Here is a 24,301-nt window from a genome sequence, read left to right as displayed (position 1 = left end):
ACGATAGCACAACAATACACAACAGAATAAAAACTCAGCATCAAGCTTCTCGGTGTTATGTTTTTGTATTTGTAGAAGCATAGTAGAGCCATTTGCACCTATCAGTTGTCCAGGATGAGATCTTTCTTGGCTTCCAGAACTACTGATACAGCACTTAGTGGAGAGCAGGGTTATACCTAATAATCTCCATCCTATACCTAAACCATCACCCTTTCTAAATTTTTTTTTTCAAAGTTTTTGGGTAATATCAATTCTAACAAAAGCTTTAACTGTCAAAAGTAATTCTTTAGCAAAGCTTTGCAGTAGACCTTAAGCTTCTTAAAGAAGGATATAGTGCATATATGTAGGACATTGAACTTATAAATGGAGTGAACATTTCATTTTTTGTCAGACTTCCATTAGTATGCAGACTTTCACTTTATCACTCGCTATCCTTTTAGTTTAACTTTTTCATGTATTTTAATAAAGTATGGTCAAGGATCGTTCCATCCTTTTAACCAAAGGTATCTTTCCGACGTGCACCATAGGTAGAATTCAGACATAAATTGTTCTCAGATTCATTAATTCCCTGGCTCTTTCTCCTAAGGAAATTTTATTATATGTCAGATATGTCTTCCTGACATTTCTTTTCTTTAAAAATGAGTTTCTCGCCATCATCCCTCTACAGGGTTTTTCCTTCCCATGAAAAAGAGTTCTCATCAACAGCAACATACAGACATTATTTGGATCCTGATTCAAATAAGCTTTAAAAAAAATTATAAAACAATCAGGATAGTATGGGCACTTTCTAGATATTTGATATTACAGAATTTTTGTTAATGTTTTTTAGGTACAATAATAAGACTAGCTTTTCCTTGCAATGCCAAAGCTGGGGCTCTGCGGACCCCATTTCTGCTTTGCCAGTAGGTGCCCTGTTAGAATCCTCCTGTAGGGGGCAGTAGAGGGAACCTGGAAAACTGGAAGAATGGGATTACAACTTCCTGTCTGCTGGTTTCCTGTTCCTCCACAGGCTCCTCTTCTAGGCTTTTAAGTTTTAATAATCTATCTTCTTCTTTTCATTCCCATGGTCCTAGAATTTCTGGCTGTCTTCTGCATGTACTACCTCTGTGATCCCTTAGTGTTCCTTTTTTGTTTTTTTCCTTCTTTGGTCCATAGCTAACAATTCCTTATTTTTAACTCTCTCTGTTAAAGTTCTGGCATGGATTCTGTCTCCTGAATGGACCCTGACTGATACAGTGGTTGTGGTGTTTGTTTGTTTGTTTTTTAAGATTTTATCCATTTATTTGACAGAGATCACAAGTAGGCAGAGAGGCAGGCAGAGAGAGAGGAGGAAGCAGGCTCCCCACTGAGCAGAGAGCCTGACTTGGGGCTTGATCCCAGGACTCTGGGACCATGACCCAAGCTGAAGGCAGAGGCTTTAACCCACTGAGCCACTCAGGCACCCCAGTGGTTGTGTTTTTAAAAAAGAAAAACAATGTCTTTTAGATACACTGTACTAAAATATTTACAAATGAAAAGCTAAGACTCTAGAATTTTATTCAAAACAAAAGTGGGGACAAGGGATGGCAGGTAGATGAAACAAGACCAAGCATCTACTGATTGTCCCTTAAGCTAGGGAATGGCTGTATTGTGTTCTCTAGATTACTGTCTTTTCTTCTGAATATGTTTGAAATTTTCCATAACAAAAAGTTAAATTAAAAAAAATTAGGGCTCCTCTGTAAATTTGTGATACCTTCTCAAAGAGGAAGCAACAATAGTTAAATCTAAGGTTCCTTTAAAGTAATGTAAATGCAAATAGAAATGGGAAATTTCAATTGATAAGAAAATGAATTCTATCTTTTGCTTAGTCAGGATTTTGGGATGGTTTTGGTTTTTTGGTTTTTTTTTCAACGTTGACATTTATCTGAACAGTATTTATTCCATACTAACGCCACATCACACAATTGTAGAATTTTGCAATTAGAAAGTACATTAAAATCAAATCTAGTCCAGGGTTTTCCAAACCATATTTTTCAGAACAATAGGTATCTATAGAGTGCTTGAAGCATTACCAAGGAGGGCGGTTACTTAAGTGGGCAACCCTCCACCCCTGCTTTAGTCAGAACTGCTCAACTCTTACCAGTTTTATTTATTCATTTATTTATTTATCTATTTATTTATTTAGACAGACAGAGATCACAAATTAGGCAGAGAGGCAGGCAGAGAGAGGGAATCAGGCTCCCTGCTGAGTAGAGAGCCCGATGCATGGCTTAATCCCAGAACCCTGGGATCATGACCTAAGCCGAAGGCAGAGGCTTTAACCCACTGAGCCACCCAGGCACCCGTCTTACCAGTTTTATATGCTGAATGTTTTATAAAGCTTCCTTTGGGGGCAGATGTATTCTTATGCTCTTAAAATGTGAAAGTCACCAAACTATCATAGATGTAGCACACTTAATCTACCTTACAACATTCCCACCGACGGTCTGTCAGCCTCTAATGACATGGCTCCAATATGGAGAACCCACTACTTCCATCTTAACCTAACTCCTGTCAGAATGTCTTTCTTACACTGAGCCCAGATTTATCAACGTGAACGTTCTGCTCTGTGCTATCTTCCACATGGCAGCACCTAAGACATTTGAAGTCTCTCACGCTCTTCTGAATTTTGTCTGGGCCAAACTTTTAGCCACGCAGATCAGGGTCCTCCAGCACAAATGCGTGTAAGAATTGCAAGGGTGTTTGTTTACATACAGATTCCCAGGCTATACAGACAAAAATCTGTTTCAGATCTTCTAAGTCCTATTGACTCCACCTCTAACGTATATCCTTAATCTTTCTGCTTCTCTTCAGCTCCACTCCTGCCAGCGCAGTTCCAGCCATCAGCCTTCTTTACTGAGCCTCCTGCAATAGTGTTCGCTGGTATCCCTGCTTACGTTCTCACCTACTACAGTACGTTCTCTTGAAAGCAGCCAGAGTGATCCCATTAAGGCACCAGTCCAATGATATCACTCACCTGTGTGAAGTCCTTCAGGGCCTTCATCCCTGGGACCTGTGCGGCCCCTTAGGATCTGGCCTTCTCGACCTTTCTGCCTTACTTCATTGTGTGGCAGCTTCCTTGCCTTCCCTCAGCACATAAAGTTGTTCCTGCTCTTGGACTAACTCTTCTCTTTGCTTGAACTACTTCCTCTCAAGATCTCTACATTGCTGACTCTCTGTGACCCGGGTCTCAGCTTCAGTGTCAGCTCCTTACCAAGGCTTTTCATCCCCACCTGTTCAAGCGGTCTCCCAGATACTCTGAACATCAAGATACCTCGTATTACTCCAGTCATACTGTCCACCATCATCTAATACTTTATCTGTTCAGTTTTTATTTTGCTTCTCCTGCTAGAACATAATCTTATCTATTTTGTTGTCTGCTGGATTCCCACCACTACATTCATACCCAGCCCATAGAAGGTTCTCAACAGATGCCCAGGAATCTGCACTTTTGTAGGCACCCTGGGTTTGCTCCATGGATCACAGTTTATGAAAGAAACATTGCTCTAGGCATTATAGGGCCAGGAGACTTAGAAGGAAGTGGCCCAGGCCTCTAGACGTCATGCTGGCAGACTCAGAATTTAAGGAGTGATGTATTTATTTTTTTTTTTTTAATTTTTTATTTTTTATAAACATATATTTTATCCCCAGGGGTACAGGTCTGTGAATCACCAGGTTTACACACTTCACAGCACTCACCAAATCACATACCCTCCCCAATGTCCATAATCCCCCCCCCTTCTCCCAAACCCCCTCCCCCCAGCAACCCTCAGTTTGTTTTGTGAGATTAAGAGTCACTTATGGTTTGTCTCCCTCCCAATCCCATCTTGTTTCATTTATTCTTCTACCCACTTAAGCCTCCATGTTGATGTATTTAAATAGAATTTAAAGCGTAATCCAGAGAGGACTGGCCTAAGTCAAGCACGAGAGGGGAGTAACACAGGCACAGGTCAGCAGAACCGAAACCCCCAAAGAATCAAAATTACTCTTTCAAACCCCACAGGAAGGCACCAGAGAGGAGACCGCCTTCCTCCTCAGGTTTTTTCTCCCTTGTTGAAACATATTGTTGTTTCTTAAATTGGGCCCGGAGGAAATGAGTGACTTGCATTTGGAGCCACATTGTATGAAAAATGCACTCAAGGCAGTGGGCTGTGCGCACCCCCCCCCCCCCCCCCCCGTACCACAGGGGTGCGCAGGCCACCGGCAGGAATAGCGTGGCTCAGCCCCTGAAGGACCCAGGGACTGACGCTTCCCGTCGCACCAACCCCCTAGCGTATGTTTATCGAGCGGGTTGGTGGGCAGAACTGCCTGCATCATTCAAATCATCTCTCTCTCTGTCTATTTTGGTTCCCTCACCCCCTTAGAGGGAGGAAAAGACGAACTGGAACCGAGGAAGGGAAAGCATCCAGACCCTTAGGATGGAAAGGAAGAAACAGTGAGATGAGAAAGGTAGAAGGACCGGGAAAGTGGAAGTAGTGCCTATGACTAGAAAGGAAGGCTGAAATCTATAGGAGTGGACAGGAGGGAGTCCTGAAGATTCAACTGCATTTAGCCAGAATGATGAGGACATCAGAAGAGGAGGCGCGGTACTGTGTCGTAAGGAAAAGGCGAAGCTGTTACCCAAGCATCGGTTGCTCTCTGTCGCTCTCTTTTCAGCCTTACATGCCGCTGCCCTTTCCGGCCACGTCAGCACCGTGAAGTTACTGCTGGAAAACAATGCTCAGGTGGATGCCACCGACGTCATGAAGCATACCCCGCTCTTCCGAGCCTGTGAGATGGGACACAAAGATGTGATTCAGACGCTTATTAAAGGTTCGTTAGTAAGGGTGCGCCTACTAAGTCACTCTCAAAAGGTAGGAATTTTTGCAGGCGCTGTTTGAAAGTCCGCTTACAGAGCAGAGGGCCGCCTGGGTGGGGCCCTGGGGTCACTCCCAGCTCCGCCTGTTGCGTGGTTTGGGAAAAGCCACTTCACCTGCCCAATCCTGTTTCACTTCGTATAAAAGAAAAATGACTCCTGCCCTGACCAACTTACAGGCTTACTGTAAAACTCTGAAGGAGGTAATATACACGGAGGTATGTTGCTAAGAGTACGAGTAAAGCATTGAAGGGACTGTTGTTACATTCTTTTTTTTTCAGACTTCTGTTCTTTTTGATCAATGCTCTCTCTTTTGGACATTGTCATTATATTTTTGCTTTTTCAGGTGGAGCAAGGGTAGATTTAGTTGATCAGGACGGACATTCTCTTCTACACTGGGCAGCACTGGGAGGAAATGCTGATGTTTGCCAGATATTGATAGAAAACAAGATCAATCCAAATGTGCAAGATTACGCGGGACGAACCCCTTTGCAGTGTGCGGCGTACGGCGGCTACATCAACTGCATGGCTGTGCTCATGGAAAATAACGCAGACCCCAATATTCAAGACAAAGAGGTAGACAGTCTAGACCTTTCTATGTTGCTTGCTCGCAGAGGTTCAGAATATTTCTTTGTCATTAACTAAAATAAAGTAAAACCTTTTCCCAAACAGATAACTTACAAATTTATCTGTTAATTAAAAATGAGTTTTGGGGTGCCTGGGTGGCTCTGTGGGTTGAGACTCTGCCTTTGGCTCAGGTCATGATCCCAGGGTCCTGGGATGGAGCTTCCATTGCACTGGGTTCTCTGCTCAGCAGGGAGCCTGCTTCCCCTCTCTCTCTCTCTGCCTGCCTCTCTGCCTACTTGTGATCTCTCTTTCTCTGTCAAATAAATAAATTAAATTTTTTTTAAAAAAGAGTTTTAATTTTTCCCTGTTTTCCTTCTACTTCTTGTCTATATCCATATATACCTTAACAAAGTCATAACAGAGAATGGGAATAATTTTATAATTTTCATAAAATATAGATACATGGCATGTGTATATGGATGTATATACATATATGTATGTGTATATATATATATATATATATATATATATATATATATATGATATTTCACAGACCACATTTTGTTCACTTAAAATCATCACCAGTATTTTCTCATTTGGTGCATCATCTTCTGCATAATCATAGATGCTGCGTATTCCAAAGTTCTAGGACCTTTGTGTAATAACTCATTCAGTTCTTACAGCAACTCTGTAAAGGAGTTGCTATTATTATTCCCATTTACAGGTGACAATATTGAAGCTTGGAGCTCACCCAATTACCCTAAGGTGGACAACAGTGGCAGGGCTGTTGTGGGGTGTCACGGTCCAAACTATGCCTGTAACCCCAATTTTAGAATTTAGTAATTTCCTTTTGCTGGGTACTTTTCATTGTTATAGATCATGTTTCATTAATCATTGTTGTGCATTAAACTTTTCTTTATTATTTCCCTAGAATAATTTCCCCAAGTGAGATTATTTATTATTGGTATATGAATGTGACTGAGCTCTGATATATACTGTTGAACTGATTCTTTTAAAAGATTTTATTTATTTATTTGAGAAAGAGAGCATGCACCTGAGCAGGGGGAGGAGCAGAGGGAGATGGAAAGAGAGAGAATCCCAAGCAGACTCCCCATGGAGCACAGAGCCCGACTCGGAGACTCCATCTCATGACCCTGGGATCATGACCTGAGCTAAAATTAGGAGTTGGTTGCTCAACCAGCTGAGCCACCCAGGTGACCCGGTTGAATGGATTTTTTTAAAAAGATTTTATTTATTTATTTGACAGAGAGAGATCACAAGTAAGCAAAGAGGCAGGCAGAGAGAGAGGGGGAAGCGGGCTCCCTGCTGAGCAGAGAACCCAAAGCAGGGCTCAATCCCAGGACCCTGGGATCATGCACTGAGCCAGAGGCAGAGGCTTAACCCACTGAGCCACCCAGGCGTCCCTGCTGAATGGATTTTTAAACCATGTGGCTTAATTTCCCGTCCCCAGCTATGCAGTATTGTATTAACCTCTCTCAGTTTAGCCAGTATTGATATTTTTTGCTACTTTAATTACATTAAGTCTTCAAAAATACTAGCATATCATGTTTTCTAAGGTAGAAAATATATTTTCTATTAATTCAATAAATGCTTTTCAAGATTTTTCCTATATGTGGGACACCTGGGTGGCTCAGTCGGTTATGCAGTTATGCGTCTGCCTTCAGCTCAGGTCATGATCCCAGGGTCCTGGGATTGAGTCCCACACCAGGCTCCCTGTTCAGCAAGAAGTCTGCTTCTCTCTCTGCCTGCTGTTCCCTCTGCTTGTGCTCATTCTTTCCCTGTCTCTCTCAATCTAATAAATAAAATCTTTAAAAAAGGATTCTTCCTTTATGAAAAAGTGACATAATGAAAAATATATGAAATAATGTTCCTTGTCCCCAGGTTATTAGAAATGAATCTTTTGTAATCTGTAGTATATTTTACGTTGTTTTTACAAGTTACTGCTTTCTTACAGAAGTAGTATATACTAAGCTACTTTCCATTTCTGTTAGTTTTCATGTTTTGGATTATCTGTATAAACAGTGTATCGTTTGTGAATAGTATGCCTTAATTGAACTAACTAATACCTCCAGCACAGTGTCAAATAGAATTGGTGATAGTTGACATTCTTAATTCATTCTGGTTTTTCAAGGGGGAAGCTTGAAATATTTCACCACTGAATATGATATTTGCTATAGGTTCCCTTATATTACTAGTTGCTAAGAATTGGTTTTTTTTTTTTAATTCACAGCTGTTTAATTTTTGTCAGATACTATTTCTGCATCTTCCAACATGATTTTTCACCTCTTTGCCATTAATATGGTGAATTAAAAAGAGTCAGGAAATAGTTCCTCTTATTCTCTTACAGAATTTCCATAATATTGATATCACTTCTTTCTTAAATATTTGTAAGAATTCCCTGGTGAAGCCATCTGGCCTAGTGGTATTCTTTGTATCAAAGGTATTAATAACTAATTCAATGTCATTTGTAATTATAAGACATTCAGATTTCTAATCATTTTCTTTTCAGCTCTGGTAAGTTGCATTTTCTGAGAAATTTATCCATTTTATTAACATATCATATATATTTGCATAAAGTTGGTCCTATAATCTCTTACTTTCTTTTTTTTTTTTTAAGATTTTATTTATTTATTTGACAAAGAGAGATCACAAGTAGGCAGAGAGACAGGCAGAGAGAGAGAGAGGAGGAATCAGGCTCCCTGCTGAGCAGAGAGCCCGATGCGGGACTCGATCCCAGGACCCTGAGATCATGACCTGAGCCGAAGGCAGCGGCTTAACCCACTGAGCCACCCAGGCGCCCCAATCTCTTACCTTCTTTATGAATATAAGACCTTTAGTGATTTCCTCTTATTCATTTCATATATTGGTAATATGTGTTGTCCCTTTTCTTTTTAAAAAAATTTTTTCATCTTATTCATCTTTTCAAAGGACTTACTTCTTTGTTGATTTTCTATATTTTGAGTTGTTTAGTATTTCATTGGTGTTTACTCTTTATTATTTCCTGCCATCTACTTTCCTCAGGTTTAATTTACTATTTTTTTAAAAGATTCTTTTGATAGAAGTTTAAATCATTGATTTTTTTCAATATTCATTTCCAGGATATGTATTTAATCATGCTTCTTATTCTAAGCACTGCTTTAACTTTATCCTAAAAGTTTAGATAAGTTGTACCATCACTATTATTCAGCTCAAATATTTTCTAGTTTCTATTCTAATTTGTTACTTAACCCATAGGTTATTGAGAAGCATATTGCTTAATTTCCAGGGGGTTGGGCATTTCCTCGTTATCTTTTGGCAAATGACTTTATTGGTGTCCTCTTGCTGTTATAATAAATTACCACAAACTTAGTGGCTTAGAACAACACAAGTTTTTTATCTTACTCTTCTGGATGTTGAAAATTCTGAAATGGGTCTCACTGGGCTAAAAATCAAAGTGTTGGCAAGACTGTGTCCTTTTGGAAGCTCTAGGGGAGAAGCTCCCTCTTTGTTTTTCCAGCCTCTTGAAGCTGCCATCATTCCTTGGCTTGTGGTCTCATTCCCACATCGTCAAACCTAGCAGTGACTGACCGAGTCTCTCTCACACTACGTCACCCCTCCTTCCCTTACAAGGACCCTTATGATTACATTGGGCCTATTCGGATAATCCAGGATAATCTTCTCATTAGCAAACTTAATTCCATCTGTAATCTTAATTTCCCCTTTCCAATAACACAACACAGTTACAGATTCTAGAGATTAGGATGTAGACCTTTGCAAAGGCATTTATTCTGTCTAGCATACTGATTTGTAACTTAAACTTTACTGTGGTCAAAAACAGTCAGAATAACAGAATTATTTTATTTTCTTTTAGAATTATTTTAATCCTTCAAAGTCCCTTTAGGACTCTCTTTGTGGCCCTGTATATGATTGACTTTGGTAAATGCTCTATGTGCACTTGAAAAGAATACTAATTGTGTCATAGTTGGATGCAAAATTTTATATGTATTATTTAGGTCAAAGTTTTTTACTGTATTGTTCAGGTCTTCCGTATCTTTACTGTCCTTTCATTTATTTGTTCTATGAACTATTATAGAAGATGGGTTAAAAATCTTTCACTGATTATGGATTTGACCATATCCCCTTTTAATTTTATCATTTTATGTTCTGTATATTTAAAAGCTGTGTTAGTGAATGCATACAGACTTAGGGTTGTGGTATCTTCCTCTCTGATTCCTTTAAAACTATGAAATATCCCTCTTGTATCTCTAGCAATGGTTCATGCCTTCTTTATCTTTCATGATATTGAATTGTTTTAAGAATACAGGTCATTTATTTTTGTAGAATCTCACTCCATTTGAGTTTGCCTTATGATTCCTCATAACTAGGTTTACGTTTAACATTTTTGGTTGGAATATTGAAATATTTGGTTGGGTGATACTGAATCCTTCTCAGGGTATCACCTCTGGAAAAACCATGTGTTTAATATCATCTTAACATGATATTAATTTTGATCACTTAGTTAAGATACCATCCATTTTCTCCGCTGTATATTTAATATTTTCCCCTTTTGTAATTAAGCAGTTTGGGAGAATTATTTGTATTTTTGAGTTAGCATCAATAACTGTGTGTCCAAAAGTACCTATTCCAGATATACCTGATTTTATTTCGTGCTTACAGGGAAGAACAGCTTTGCACTGGTCCTGTAACAACGGATACCTTGATGCTATTAAATTACTACTAGACTTTGCTGCTTTCCCTAATCAGATGGAAAACAATGAAGAAAGGTAGGTTGTTGACAAAAAGAATGTGTTCCCATTCAACTCACTTCCTTTCTGCTCTATTAAAAAACTTCAAGTTGAGATACTAGTTCAGAAGTACTAGGTACACTCATAAGGAAATGTTACACGAAGAAATCCTAAACCAGAAGGAAAGAATGAAAGTTCATGTAGTGTTGATTTAGAATCATGGGATTTTATAGTTATTCAGAATTTTAGATTTACCTCTGGAAAGCTCACAAACTACAGAGGAGGAAATGTGTTCTTTTGGCTTGTGGCTCCATCGGGGGAGTCCTGATGGACCGGGCCTAGGAATGGGTCATATGTTCAAGACATTTCTCTGGATGAACAGGATCTTATCAGGTAGTAGATAGAGATGCCACCATGTGGCATGAAGAGACAAGGAGAAGGTGGGGTGACTGACTAACACAGGATTCACAGAGCTCGGCTGGAGTTATGCCCAAGGGCCCAAGCCCCTTAAAAAGGACCGGACACAGTGCGAAGTCTAAGCAGGAAAGGTTCTTGGCGGGCTTGGGTCTAAGAAGATTCTGATCATCTGTCAGTGACAGCCAAGTTTGTGATGAGACTTCCACACATGAGCTCCAGTCAGGTCTGTGCCTTGGTTGTTGTCGCTGCTGTAACTCCAGCGGCTCTCCCTCTGACACCGTGCCCCTCCCCCAGAGCCACCACCACTTCTTGCAGGAGATGGCAGACCTTGTGGAGAAGGAGGAGCTTTCTCTAGGCCACCTGCCTCCGAAACCCGCTCCTCCTTTCTGGGCTGAACCCCTTTTATCTCTCCCACTTCTTTCGGAACCTCTCCCCATTAGTGATGGCCTCCAGTTATTTTCTGAGGTTTGTCTTCTCTGCCTGTAAAGCCCTCCTTCTCTGGGTGGGTCCGCACTGCCCCATTTCCTCTTGCTCACAGGTCAAGCTTTCACGGTCTGGCGTCCATCCTCACAGTGACGCTGACACCGTGCTGACTGGTCACTGACAGACTCACTAATAAATCCTACGCCGGTCCCTCTGTCCACTCTCACCGACCTGTCTGTGTCACCCGATTCTGTTGACCACCCCCTTCTTTACCATACTGGGACCGTATCTTCTCTAAGCTTCCTCAACAGTATATTTTCCTGATTCTCTACCGGTCATGTCTGCTCATTCTCCATTTATTTTAGCTCCTTTTCCATTTTTTATTTATTATTATTATTTCTTTAATATAAACTCTTCAGGGACTGGGTCTTTCTCTCAAGCCCATCTCCTTGGGCTCTTTGACCTACCACCGAGGCTTTGGGGGTCACCTGGGGGCCGGGGAGTTCTAAATCTGTCCTTCAGGCTCAGTGTCTCTCCTCAGTCCCCACTGCCATCTCTTCCTGACCAGCACTGTCGTCTAGTCTTGCCCTCTGACGCATTCCTGGGGCTGTCAAAATGCTTCCTCCCTGTTTTCCTCCCTCTGAACTAGCCCCCATTCAGTTCATCTGCTTCCAAAGTAGCCTCCCTAAATCACATTTCTTTTTTTTTTTAAGATTTTATTTTATTTTTTTAAGATGTTATTTGTTTATTTGACAGACAGAGATCACAAGGAGGCAGAGAGGCAGGCAGAGAGAGAGGAAGGGAAGCAGGCTCCCTGCTGAGCAGAGAGCCTGATGTGGGACTCGATCCCAGGACCCTGGGATCATGACCTGAGCCGAAGGCAGTGGCTTAACCCACTGAGCCACCCAGGCACCCCCTAAATCACATTTCTAATGTGATTATTAGTCATGGCCTTCCTCCACTCAAATGCAGTCTCGCCTGAGAGGATTGTTCTGGTCCCAGAGGCATGTGTTCCAAACACTGTTCTCCCCTACACTGTGAGTTTGTATAGCACTTGGCACATTTCGCTTTATTTTATAATTTTATGTAAATTGTCTTCCGTATTAGCAGAGAACTCCTGAAGACCATTGTCATCTCCGTGTTGCTCACAGTACTTTCCAAGAAGTAGATAGTCAGTAAAGAACTGTTGCGTTGTTAGGCTCCCAGTACCATCCCCTGCCAAATGGCTGCATTAGAAACTTCTGGAATTTTTTGAGTACATACAGAATTAAATAAACCAGACTAGTATGTCTAACTTTGAGAAGGGTTATGTAAAGAACTCTCTCTATTATCGTCAAATGACAACCATAAAGCCAAAAAGACTCGAAGATTTAGAGGTTTGGACATTGAAGGAAGCTGGAACGCCAAGCAGAATCCTCGGGGCTGAGGTTTTGACATTAAACCAGATACGTGAAGGAGCAGATTTCTCTCTTTGAAACACTAAAAAAACAGAGAAGGGGAAGATTAAGAATCCTAAAAATTAGTGGTGATTTATTTCTATTATAAAGGATTTACTCTCTAACAGTATTTATCTAACAGCCTGTTTCCTGTTTTCTTAGGAAACAATAAAAATGTTTATTTTTGTAATTCAAGTCCCGTTTCTTTGGTAAGACATGAATTTTAGGCCTAGGAAAGAATATGAGTTACGGTGCTTACTGCCTCCTAGAGTAAACGTATGTTAATTACAGACCGAAAGACCACGGGAAAAATCCTCCTAACTGTACTTGCCAATCTACAGATGAAGATGGACAGTGGCAATATCCCAGCCTCCTCTAATGTTTCATCAGCAATGCATCTTGATGTACAAATGTCAGAACCTGACACTGCCTTTTATGTTTATTGACATTCCAGTTTAGGCATTCCCCTCATCCCATCAGACCAGTGCTGCATGGCAAGTCCAATTGTATCTTGTATCTGGTCTTTATCTACATTGTTTCTTGACTGGTTACCATCAGTGTAGTGCTAATTTTTACTTCTCATGCATTGACACCAACCTCTGAATGTGCACTGTATAGACATAATTTTTGCCAACTACTGCTGGCTTTCAGTCAATAACTATCTGACAGCCACCCTCCCAACATCGATGGGAATATTCACAGCACTTGAATGTTTCTAAATTGAATCTGGAGTGAAGAAAGATTCAGTAGTAATAGTTACAGCATGGTCAGTGCCTAAACACTAAGGCATAGACTTCAGTCCTTAAAATCTCTCAAGATATTTGGACTGTGTTTCCCTAAATCAAACATTGACGGAGAATCCTAATTTGAATAAACCAATTATAAAAAACACTTTTTTGAGAAAATCAGGGAAATTTGTATTTGGAATAGGTACTAGATTTTGCTGAGGAATTCCTATTAATTTTGTTAATACCATAATGACATTGTGCTTATGTCTGTTTTATTTATTGATGAATACTGAAATGCACAGACATTAAATGATAGAGGAATTTTAGAATTTGCTTTAAAGCAGTTGAGCAAAAATAATAAGGAAGGGGCTAGAGGAAGCAAATGTGGCAGAAATGTTGTTAATTGTTAAATTTGGGTAATAAGCATATAAATGATGATGCTATTCTCTCTACTTTTGCTTATGCTTGAAGCATAAGCTTCATAATAAAAATACAGTTTTTCCATGATAAAGGTATTTAAAACATTTGAAATGCAATTTTCCATCCGCAAGCCCTGAGAGATATAGTAAAAGCAGAGGTCAGGCCTTACTTTCATAAATCAGATTTTGATAATCCTGCTTGTATATTGTGTGATAGATGCCCCGTATTAGTAATTATAGAAAAGATGACCAATCTTACTACATACATATGTTATTTGCACGTTGATTTGAGAAGCACTTTAATTCTGTTAGAGATTTATACTCAAAAACTGATAGACGTCTGTGGAAGGATGACTGAACAGGGAGTCGTATGGTCTTAGTTTGGGTCTGAGTTCTGCAGGGAACTAGTTACATAATCTTCTGCAAGTTGCTTAGTCGTTCTGGATCTGTTGACTCATTTATAAAAGGAAGGTGATAGACTAAATGACCTCTCAAATTCCATTTAGCTCTACTGTCACCGAGTTCTGTGACTCTGATAATTTTTTCCATTGGGGAGAGTACAGTCATGAAAGGCATTTTAAAATGCATAGTGATTACACTTCATCACCATATCACCATAGTGTATACCTGAAACTAATTTAGCACTCTATGTTTATGACACTGGACTTAAAAATTTAAAATAGTAACAAATCTTTTTCAAATAGATTATATGGTGAAAATTTTTTAAGTTCTTCTGAATTTAAAAGATGCCATCTACTTACGAATAATGTTTCTTTGGGGAACCTGGGTGGTTCAGTGATTAAGCGTCTGCCTTCAGCTCAGGTCATGATCTCAGGTCATGATCCCAGGTCCTGGAAATGAGCCCTGAGCCCCCCATCTGGCTCCCTGCTCAGTGGGAAGCCTGCTTCTCCCTCTCCCACTCCCTCTGCCTGTGTTCCTTCTCTCGCTGTGTCTCCCTGTGTCAAATAAATAAATAAAATCTTTTAAATAAATAAATAAATAATGTTTTAAAGTTTATGCAGGCACCTCTGCTTTCTGGCCTTCTGGTCCCTGGACAGGAGAGGCAAATCAAGATGTCCTAAAATGAGAGTTTCTTAATTTTAGTATTTGGGACTTCTTTCTGAATTTGGTTTTCTTCTAGAAGTGACCAAATCACCCTTTTGCTTATATTGAGAAATATCCTCCTTTTATGTCTGACCGACTGTCAAGTGACTTTTGAAAAGAGAAAATTTCTATAATCACTGGACGATTTTCTGTGTCTAATCGTGCATCCGTATAATCATCAGTGTTTCCACCTCATAAATCAGCTGATGATGTCTTCCTCGCATCTCTGATTGCACTGGACTAGTAACACCCACCCAGACAGGACTCAGATCCCTGGCAGCCATTTGGCGGTCGTAACTACTAGTTTGGGTCCTATGGAAATGATATTGAGGACGTGCGACCACAGTGTCACCAACCCTGCTGCAAGGGTGTCCTAGCATAAGACCAACAGCAGCTGACATTTATTAATGGCCTCTTTTATGCAAGGCACAGTATTATCCTCTTTGTACTTATTATTTCCTTTCCTTCTTGTGCCAAGTCTGCAATGAGAAAAGGTAAGCGTGTTAAGAAGTGACAGCGTTACCATTTCTGGAAGGTAGAACTGGGTTGTTTGTTTTTTTTTAACTTCAAATTTGTATTTTTTGCACTGTTGGAATTCTTTAAATATGTGTCGTTATTGCAAAGTAACCATTTTAAAAAGTAATACCTGCCAAGATAATAATATTGGTTAATTCTAAGGGTGAGAATACAGATGACCATTATGTTCTTCTGTGTATTCATCTGATTATTTTGTATTTCTAAAAATAGAGAAGATATATTGTAAGAAAGGAATTTGCCTAAAATTATGCATCTAGAAAGTAGCCAGTTGAGATTAAAATATACAAGCATCTGACAATACAACTCATCTTTTCTAAATAATACATTTGTAAAAAAGGTATGCACAGTGTATAAAATGTAAAAGGCATGAAAACTAAGTGCACCCCACCTCCCCACCACCCCCCCCACTCCCCAGCCTCAGAGACAACCACCATCCTTCCCAGGGTCACCGCCACGAATTTCTTGGTAAACTTCTAGAGATATCTTTTACATAGATAAGAATATAGAGATATGTTCTTTTTCATACAAATGGAGCATGCCAGAATACTGCTCTGGGTTTTTTAAAGATTTATTTATTCTACAGAGAGAGACCTGGAGGAGGGGCAGAGGAAAAGAGAGTCTTTGTTTACTAACATAATGTATTACTTGTTTCAGGGGTACAGGTCTGTGATTCATCAGTCTTACACAATTCACAGCACTCACTACAACACATACCCTTCCCAGTGTCCCTCACCCAGCCACCCCATCACTCCCAACCCCCTACACTCCAACAACCCTCAGTTTGTTTCCTGAGATTAAGAGTCTCTTACGGGTTTGTCTCCTTCTCTGGTTTCATCTTGTTTCATTTTTTCCTCCCTTCCCCTGTGATCCTCTGCCTTGTTTCTCAAATTCCACATATCATTGAGATCATATGATAACTGTCTTTCTCTGATTGACTTATTTCGCTTAGCCTAATACCTTCTAGGTCCATCCATGTCGTTGCAAATGGCAAGGTTTCAGTTTTTGATGGCTGCATGATATCTTGTTGTATATATATACCACATCTTCTTTATCCATTCATCTATTGATGGACATCTAGGCTCTTTCCATAGTTGGGCTGCTGTGGACATTGCTGCCTTAGGGAAATCCTCACTAACATCTGTCATTTCCTGACTTGTTAATTTTAGCCACTCTGACTGGTGTGAGGTGGTATCTCACTGTGGTTTTGATTCGTATTTCCCTGATGCCGAGTGATGTTGAGCACTTTTTCATGTGTCTGTTGACCTTCTGGAAGTCTTCTTTGCAGAAATGTCTGTTCATGTCTTCTGCCCATTTCTTGATTGGATTATTTTTTCCTGCGGTCTTGAATTTGGTAAGTTCTTTATATATTTTGAATACTAACCCTTTATCTGATATGTCATTAGCAAATATCTTTTCCCATTTTGTCAGTTGTCTTTGGTTTTGTTGACCATTTCCTTTGCTGTGCAAGAGCAATGTTCTTCAGCAATGTTCTTAGGAAGAAGTTGCTGCAGCTGAGGTCGAAGAGGTTGCTGCCTGTGTTCGCCTCTAAGATTTTGATGGTTTCCTGTCTCACATTTAGGTCTTCCACCCATTTTGAATTTATCTTTGTGTGTTGTGTAAGAAAGTGGTCCAGTTTCATTCATCTACATGTGACTGTCCAATTTTCCCAGCACTCTTTTTGAAGAGACTTTTTTCCATTGGACATTTTTTCCTGCTTTGTCAAAGATTAGTTGACCATAGAGTTGAGAGTCCATTTCTGGGCTCTCTATTTTGTTCCACTGATCTATGTGTCTGTTTTTGTGCCAGTACCATACCATCTTGATGATTACAGCTTTGTAATAGAGCTTGAAGCCTGGAATTGTGCTGTCACCAATTTTGGTTTTCTTTTTCAAAATTCCTCTGGGAGGGCGCCTGGGTGACTCAGTGGGTTAAGCCGCTGCCTTCGGCTCAGGTCATGATCTCAGGGTCCTGGGATCGAGTCCCGCATCGGGCTCTCTGCTCAGCAGGGAGCCTGCTTCCCTCCCTCTCTCTCTCTCTGCCTGCCTCTCCATCTACTTGTGATTTCTCTCTGTCAAATAAATAAATAAAATCTTTAAAAAAAAAAATTCCTCTGGGATAGGGAATTGATAGGGATTACATTAAATGTGTAGATTGTTCTGGGTAGCATAGCCATCTTAACAATATGTTTTCTTGGAACACCTGGGTGGCTCAGTCGGTTAAGTGTCTGCTTTCAGCTCAGGTCATGATCCCGATCAAGCCCTGCACTGGGCTCCTTGCTCAGCGGGGAGCCTGCTTCTCCCTCTGCCTGTTCCTCCTTTGCTTGTGCTCTCTCTCTCTCTCTCTGACAAATAAATAAAATCTTTTTAAAAAATCAATATTTTTTCTCCCAATCCGTGAGCATGGAACATTTTTCCATTTCTTTGTGTCTCCCTCAATTTCTTTCATGACTATTCTATAGTTTTCTGAGTACAGATTCTTGGTCTCTTTGGTTAGCTTTATTCCCAGCTATCTTATAGTTTTGGGTGCAATTGTAGATGGGATTGACTCCTTAATTTCTCTTTCTTCTGTCTTGCTTTTGATGTATAGAAATGCAACTGATTTCTGTGCATTGATTTTATATCCTGACACTTTACTGAATTTCTGTATGAGTTCTAGCAGTTTTAGGGTGGAGTCTTTGGGTTTTTCCCAGAGAAAGAGTCTTAAGGAGACTCTATGCTGAACGTGGAGCCTGATGCCAGGCTCTACCTCATGACCTGGTGTTCATGACCTGAGCTGAAATTAAGAGTTACTTAACCAACTAAGCCACCTAAGTGCCCCAATACTGCTCCATTATTATTTCTCCTTCTCCTTCTCCTCCCACTCCTCCTCCTCCTCCTCCTCCTCCTTCTTCTTTTTCTTCTTCTTCTTTTTTCCATTTTCTTCATGTAACAAGATATCCCGGATGTTGTTCCTTATTTATTCATATGCCACAGCACAGCTGTGACCACATCACACAAATGGCCTGTACTTTATGTAAGAGATGCTCTGTTGGTAGATACTGAGGTCATCTCCACTCTTTCACTGTTTCAGACTGTGCGTCTATCAATATCCTTGTACAGAAAGCATCTCCTTCACGAGAGCAGGTCTGTGGGATGTATGCCTGCAAGGGACATGTCGAAGGACAGGTGCATGAATAATGTTGACAGATCTTGCTAAATTGTTCTCTGTACAGATTAAAGTAGCATATAGAGAGCCTGTCTCTCTGCATCCTTGCCAGCATAGTGTGTTATTAAACTTTCTGATCCTCATTTATCTGATCATTAAAGTACTCTCTTTGTTCATCCTAATGTGCCTTTCTCTTAAATGGGTGAGGTTGAACATATTTCTATATATTTAGGAGCCATTAGTATTTCCTATTCTGGGAACTGTCTTTTATCTTTGTTCTTGATGTCTTTTTTGCCCTGGAAAATTTTGCCATTTTTATATAGTTGGATTTATCATTTTCTCTTATGTTTTGAGTTTTGTATCATTTTTATTTGAAAAGACCTTTCCTTCCCAATTTTAAAAAAATCTTCCATGGTTTCTTCTAGTACTTTCATGGTTTCTTTTTCTATATTTAGGTCTTTGGTTCATTCAGGATTCATTTTGGCATAAAATGTGATATAAGAATCACTTTTTTTTTTTTCCACATGGCTATGCAATTGGCCCAACACTACTCAGTAACCCATGCCTTCTGATTTAAAGGGCCAACCTCATCATAGACTAAATCTCACCATTCAGAGATGTATGTTTTTATTTTGTAAGCATTAACTATCAGTTGTCCTGGGCTTAAACTTACAAATCTCACAGGATATTATCCACAGTACTTTTTCAGATCAGAGTGGGTTATTATTTGGCACGTGGGGGAAAAGAAAAGTGATCCTGTGTCCCTACAGCCCCCAAATTTGTGAGCCAGCAAGCAAGACTCAGAACCATCCTGGTCAGCAACACAGAACACCTGACCCCAGCTCCGCCCTTGTTTTGTTCCCTCAGAGAAAAAAGGAACAGCCCTGGAGCACAGAACTTAGCCTAGCCTGAGGAGCAACCCCCATCCCAGAGTGAAATTTCTTTCTGCTGCATAATATGGTCAGGTAACTGTACCTCTGACTCCATTCCAACACTTAAAAATACCGTCCTGCTTCAGGTACACTCCCCTGGACTACGCTTTGCTGGGCGAGCGCCACGAAGTGATCCAGTTCATGTTGGAGCACGGCGCCCTGTCCATCGCAGCCATTCAGGACATTGCCGCCTTCAAAATCCAGGCAGTCTACAAAGGGTACAAGGTCAGAAAAGCTTTCCGAGACCGGAAAAATCTCCTCATGAAGCATGAACAGTTGAGAAAAGATGCTGCTGCCAAGTAAGTCTGAGCTGTGGAAATTGTGTTTGTTTGTTTGTTTTAAGACTTTATTTATTTGACATAGTTGGAGAGAGAGAGAGCACAAGCAGGGGGAGCAGCAGAGGGAGAGGGAGAAGCAGACTCATTGCTGAGCAAGGAGCCCGATGCGGGGCTCCATCCCAGAGCCCAGGGATCATGACCTGAGCCGAAGACAGACGCTTAATGACTGAGTCACCCAGGTGCCCCAAGGACTGTGTTCTCTCACCTCTGGGAATCAGGGGAGAAGGGGTCGGGTTGGGGAGCAGCCTGGAGAGGGAGTCCAGAGAGGATCAAAATAATGCTGATCCCTGTACCGTGTCACTGCCCCACTTCTGCCGGCCGGGCCTGCACAGCACAGCAGCTACAGTGAAGGACAAAAGCCTAATCTCTGCTCAGTGGCTGTTCCTCCAGGTTAGCCCCTGATGTTCCAACATAGGGACACACCTAGGCCACAGCCACCCTGGCGAGGAGTCGGGGGTGGGAGGTTACCTACAGGAAGCTGCTCCGCCTCGTACCTTGCCTACCTTTCCACAAGAAACTGACACCAGCTAGCCAACCTCACCAGAAGTGTCTGGTTTTGATTTGATTAAAGCAACCAACTTGTGTAAATACCTTGCCCCCCCTCCCCGCCCCCGCGCAAGCAAATCTTTGCTAACTAATGTAACTTATTCAAGAAATATTGACTGAATTCTTGGTACATACAAAACTCTTGGCTGGAGCCTTTGGAGAAAATAGTGACGAAAAGCAAAGTGCTTGCTTCAAGGACCTCACACTTTTTAGGTAACGTTACAGAATGTGTAAAATAGTCATTTGTACCTAGTATATATACGTTGTGATTATTTTACCATTAGTGATAGATTTTTAGACTGTGCCTTGGTTTTCCTTCTTGGTTACCTTTGTTGGGTACTTCACTTATTTATTTATTTACTGACTTACTATTCACTTACTTACTTTTTTTAAGAAAGGAGTTGTAGCTGCTTCTTTTTTTTTTTTTTAAAGATTTTATTTATTTATTTGACAGACATCACAGTAGGCAGAGAGGCGGGGGTGGGGGTGGGGGGCGGGGGAGGGAGAAGCAGGCTTCCCACCGAGCAGAGAGCCCCATGCAGGGCTTGATCCCAGGACCCTGAGATCATGACCTTAGAAGACAGAGGCTATCTAACCCACTGAGCCACCTAGATACCCGACTTACTTACTTACTTTTATTTGCATTTATCCTCTGCAGAATTAATTCCCGGGCCATAAGGTTTTGTTTCTTCAGTTTCTTCTGGGATATCTTTTCCTCCTGGGCAAACTCCTGTTCTGGTTTAGGAACAATCTGCTCCTTTTCAGTGGGGATCATCTCGGTGCAGCAGGGAGAGAGCATGTGTGGGTTAATTGGGCCTCAGGCCCTGTAAGTTCCACACCGAGTCTCAGGCACTTTCTTGACCAGGTTATGCTCCATGACCAGAGAATCTGCATCTAAACCCTTCAGGTCAGCATGACTCCCCGTATTTTTAAGCATGGGCAGGAAAAATTCAGCACTCTCTTTGGGCCACTGACCCTGTGTACATCCCCACTGTTTGTCCCGGCCACACGGACCAACTCCACCATTGTCATGATGGAATTGGCACGCATTGCTTCTGCAAAGTGACATCCTTCCTGTACCTAGTGGCATTCCGGATATGCACACCCTAGATGGCCTGGGCAGTTTCATGTGTGTTCTTAAAGTGAACATGAAGATTTGAACCTCTTGATTTGCATGATTTTGTACAGTTTTCTGGGCTGAGCAAATAACAAACCATTTTCAGAGATCACCTCAGGGTGCTTAGGGGAAGCGGAAGAGCGGTGGCTCCTGGGAGAATGCATGAGAACCCCCGCTGGGTAGTTTAAGCCGCAGGAGAAGAATGTTGCATCGGTAGGTGTAGACACCAAAACCTCTGATGGGATAGACAACTGACTGGTAACTTCCTGGCTGCACCTTAAATGTTTCCCAATCTTGAATCCTTCCAATCTTGCCCACAAGGGGGAAGCATAAGTGTAATAAATAATCATCTAAAATAATAATAAAAAGCAGGATAAATCTTTTTAGTGAAAAGTTAAATACCACTGTGAACGGGGATGCTGACCATAATGGCAGCTTTGGGTAGGTAGAACCGACGGGAAGAGCCCAGTTTCTGTGAGTGAAGCCACCGCAGTTAGCGGCACCCTCGGGAACCTGACCTTGCACTGTTCTCTTTGTGAGGCTTTCTTCTCTTCACTTATGGCCAGAGGATCCAGTTTAACCTAAGGACTGTCTATGTGCCTCTTTTTCCGGCCTTACAGAAGCTCCCAGCACGAGAGTGACCGCTCTAAGTGGGGACTGCACGTGGTACATTATCCCGAGTTGCAAGTTAAAGATTCCCCACAAGGGCCAGAGCGTGCTTTCTCCTTCTAGCTTATGTTTTCATAAACTCCAGTTTTAACGTGCGAGGGTCTGTTTTCAGAATTTGAAATCATACCTACCTGAATATAAGGTGGGATTCTACAAAGTCAACTTGACTGACTTTGTACGTCCCCCCCCCACCCCCCCTAAGGAGCCTATTCGTCCAAATGCATTTCACTTTGTCATTATAGAGAGGGGGGCCCAGAGTCCCCAGACTCCCTTTCCAGCAGAATAGAGGGTCTGTGGTGAAACACAGCATTCCTCTCTCTGCGTCTCAGTTTTTTCCTCTGTGAGACACAACAGGTTAGACCAGCTGACTTGAAGACAGTCTCCAGGTCTGTGGAAACCCCTGGATCTTCACTGTTAACGATCTCAGCCTCTCCCTCCTCTCCTTTGCCCCTGGTGCTGCCCAGAGGCCACATGCCCAGCGCCGAGAGTTCGGACAGGCTCTGCTGGGTCAGTGTAGGGCCGAGAACCAGGAATCCATTTGTCAGAAGATTTCCTATACAGTGGACGGCCTTTCTCTTCAGGACATGCTTAAAGAGAGTCGTAAGATTTTTTTTTTTTTTTTTCTTTTCCTAACTAGGCCTTCTGTGACTCCCAGCCGTGAGGGCTTGAAAGGGTGAGGGGCTTCGGGAACCATCTTGTCCAGCCCCCCACTAGTTGTTATCCTGGTTAGCGTCATGGAAGGTGTGTCCTCCTTGTCCTAGTGCTTCGTTTCTGAAGCTCATTTCTAAAAACCCTTTTACGTGGGAGCTGTGCTTACTGTGATATGTCTGAAATTGCCCAAACTGGAAACTTATCATCTCCTTTCCTGTTTCTCAGTCACAGTCCTTTCTTTATTCGGTGTCATTATTGGAAGTAAACAAATTTCTCACAGTCTGACCATCACCTCCTACAGTTCTTGGGGCATCGAGCTCCAAGGGAAATATTTAAATGGAAAAGAAACTGATTTCATTTGTTTTAATTTTATTTCTCAAAAGTTACTTCTTAAGATCTGAGCCAGTGTTTAATTTCGCCTCCGGTTTTTGCTTTAAGGAACAAAAAATCAGAATGTTAACTTCAGTCCTTGCCACTGCCGCCTCCCTGGCTAAGGCGACCCAGGCACGTCCTGTCACCTGGCGTACCTCTCCCGGCGTGGCTCGTTAGGAGGGCTCGGATCACCTTCCTTAAAGCAACGATGTGAAGGGAGCTTATGAAAGTTAAAATTACTTTCATTTACTGAGAGAGAAATTGAGAGAGTGAAGTTTTAGTCCTATTTTCCAAGGCCTGTGGTTTTAGAAAATACCATTTAAGAAATAGCTATAATCCACTTAAAAGCACTCTATAACTCACACTGTACCACCTTTGTTGTTGCCAAAATGAACATTTCTGTCACCGACCTGCCACAGCACACGGCTGAAGGCACACAAGATGAGACTGTGTCTGTGTTGCTCACTCTTCTCCCCGGAAGCTTCCTGGGCGCTGGGTTTCTGTTTCACTCTCGGATCTCAGCTCTCTTCTGCCTCTTCCTTCTCACATCGTCTCGATCACACCACCTCCTCACTGCGGTCGGCTCTGCGCACTCGCTCCCTAGACTTCTCCTCATGCTCAGCTCTTTTCCACTGGGAAGGTGTCTACTCTTGAAGCCTGAGTGACTTCGTGTCCGTAGACCGTCCCTCACTCGGTCTCACATCCTGACCTCCTGGAACTCTGATTCCACGCCCTCAGTCGCCTACCAGGCATTTCCCCTTCGCTGTCGTTTTGTGACTTGCCAGCACTTTCCATTTGTGTGTCCTGTTGTCACTGTCACTTCAGACTCACCCTGAAACCTGCAACTCTCCACCACAGCCCGTCTCTCTTCTCGCCTCCTTATTTCCCTGAGGCGGCTGCTACCATTGATTCTGTGAATTCCTCCTGAAATGTGCTCTTGCCTCCATCTTTGGTCCCGCTGCTGTGTGCCAGCCATCACTCTTGAATCCCATCCACTGTGCTGCAGGAGACCCTTTACCTGTCTGCCTCCACTTTTATCTCTGGGGCCCATTTCTCTACACAACTACCTCCCTCCCCTCACGCAGGAGGGCTTGGCCATCCTGAACTTGCCTCACTTTCTCATTTTTTTCACTTTCTGGAACTTTCCATGGTCTCTGGGGCCCTGAGCTACTTCCTCCAGGCTATAGTGAGAGATTACGCGGGTCTCCCAGAGGAACATAATCAAGTCCAGTTTGGGTCACCAAGTTCAAACTTTTGGGATGCCACAGTCCCTTCTAAGGAAG

At 41.8% G+C, this 24,301-nt stretch overlaps 1 protein-coding gene across 1 annotated transcript in view; it reads left to right on the top strand.

The window, feature by feature from the left end:
- Positions 1–24,301, top strand: part of INVS (inversin) — a 165,677-nt gene that overhangs the window by 93,694 nt on the left and 47,682 nt on the right. The window contains exons 9-12 of the mRNA XM_059411193.1: positions 4,675–4,830; positions 5,220–5,449; positions 10,118–10,224; positions 19,412–19,624. Of these exons, the coding sequence (XP_059267176.1) occupies positions 4,675–4,830; positions 5,220–5,449; positions 10,118–10,224; positions 19,412–19,624 (706 nt within the window). The remainder of the gene's footprint in view (positions 1–4,674; positions 4,831–5,219; positions 5,450–10,117; positions 10,225–19,411; positions 19,625–24,301) is intronic.

Source organism: Mustela nigripes, chromosome 9, assembly GCF_022355385.1.
Source record: "Mustela nigripes isolate SB6536 chromosome 9, MUSNIG.SB6536, whole genome shotgun sequence".
NCBI lineage: Eukaryota > Metazoa > Chordata > Mammalia > Carnivora > Mustelidae > Mustela > Mustela nigripes.
Note: the sequence above shows the minus strand (reverse complement) of the source record. Positions and strands in the feature narration are given on the sequence as shown.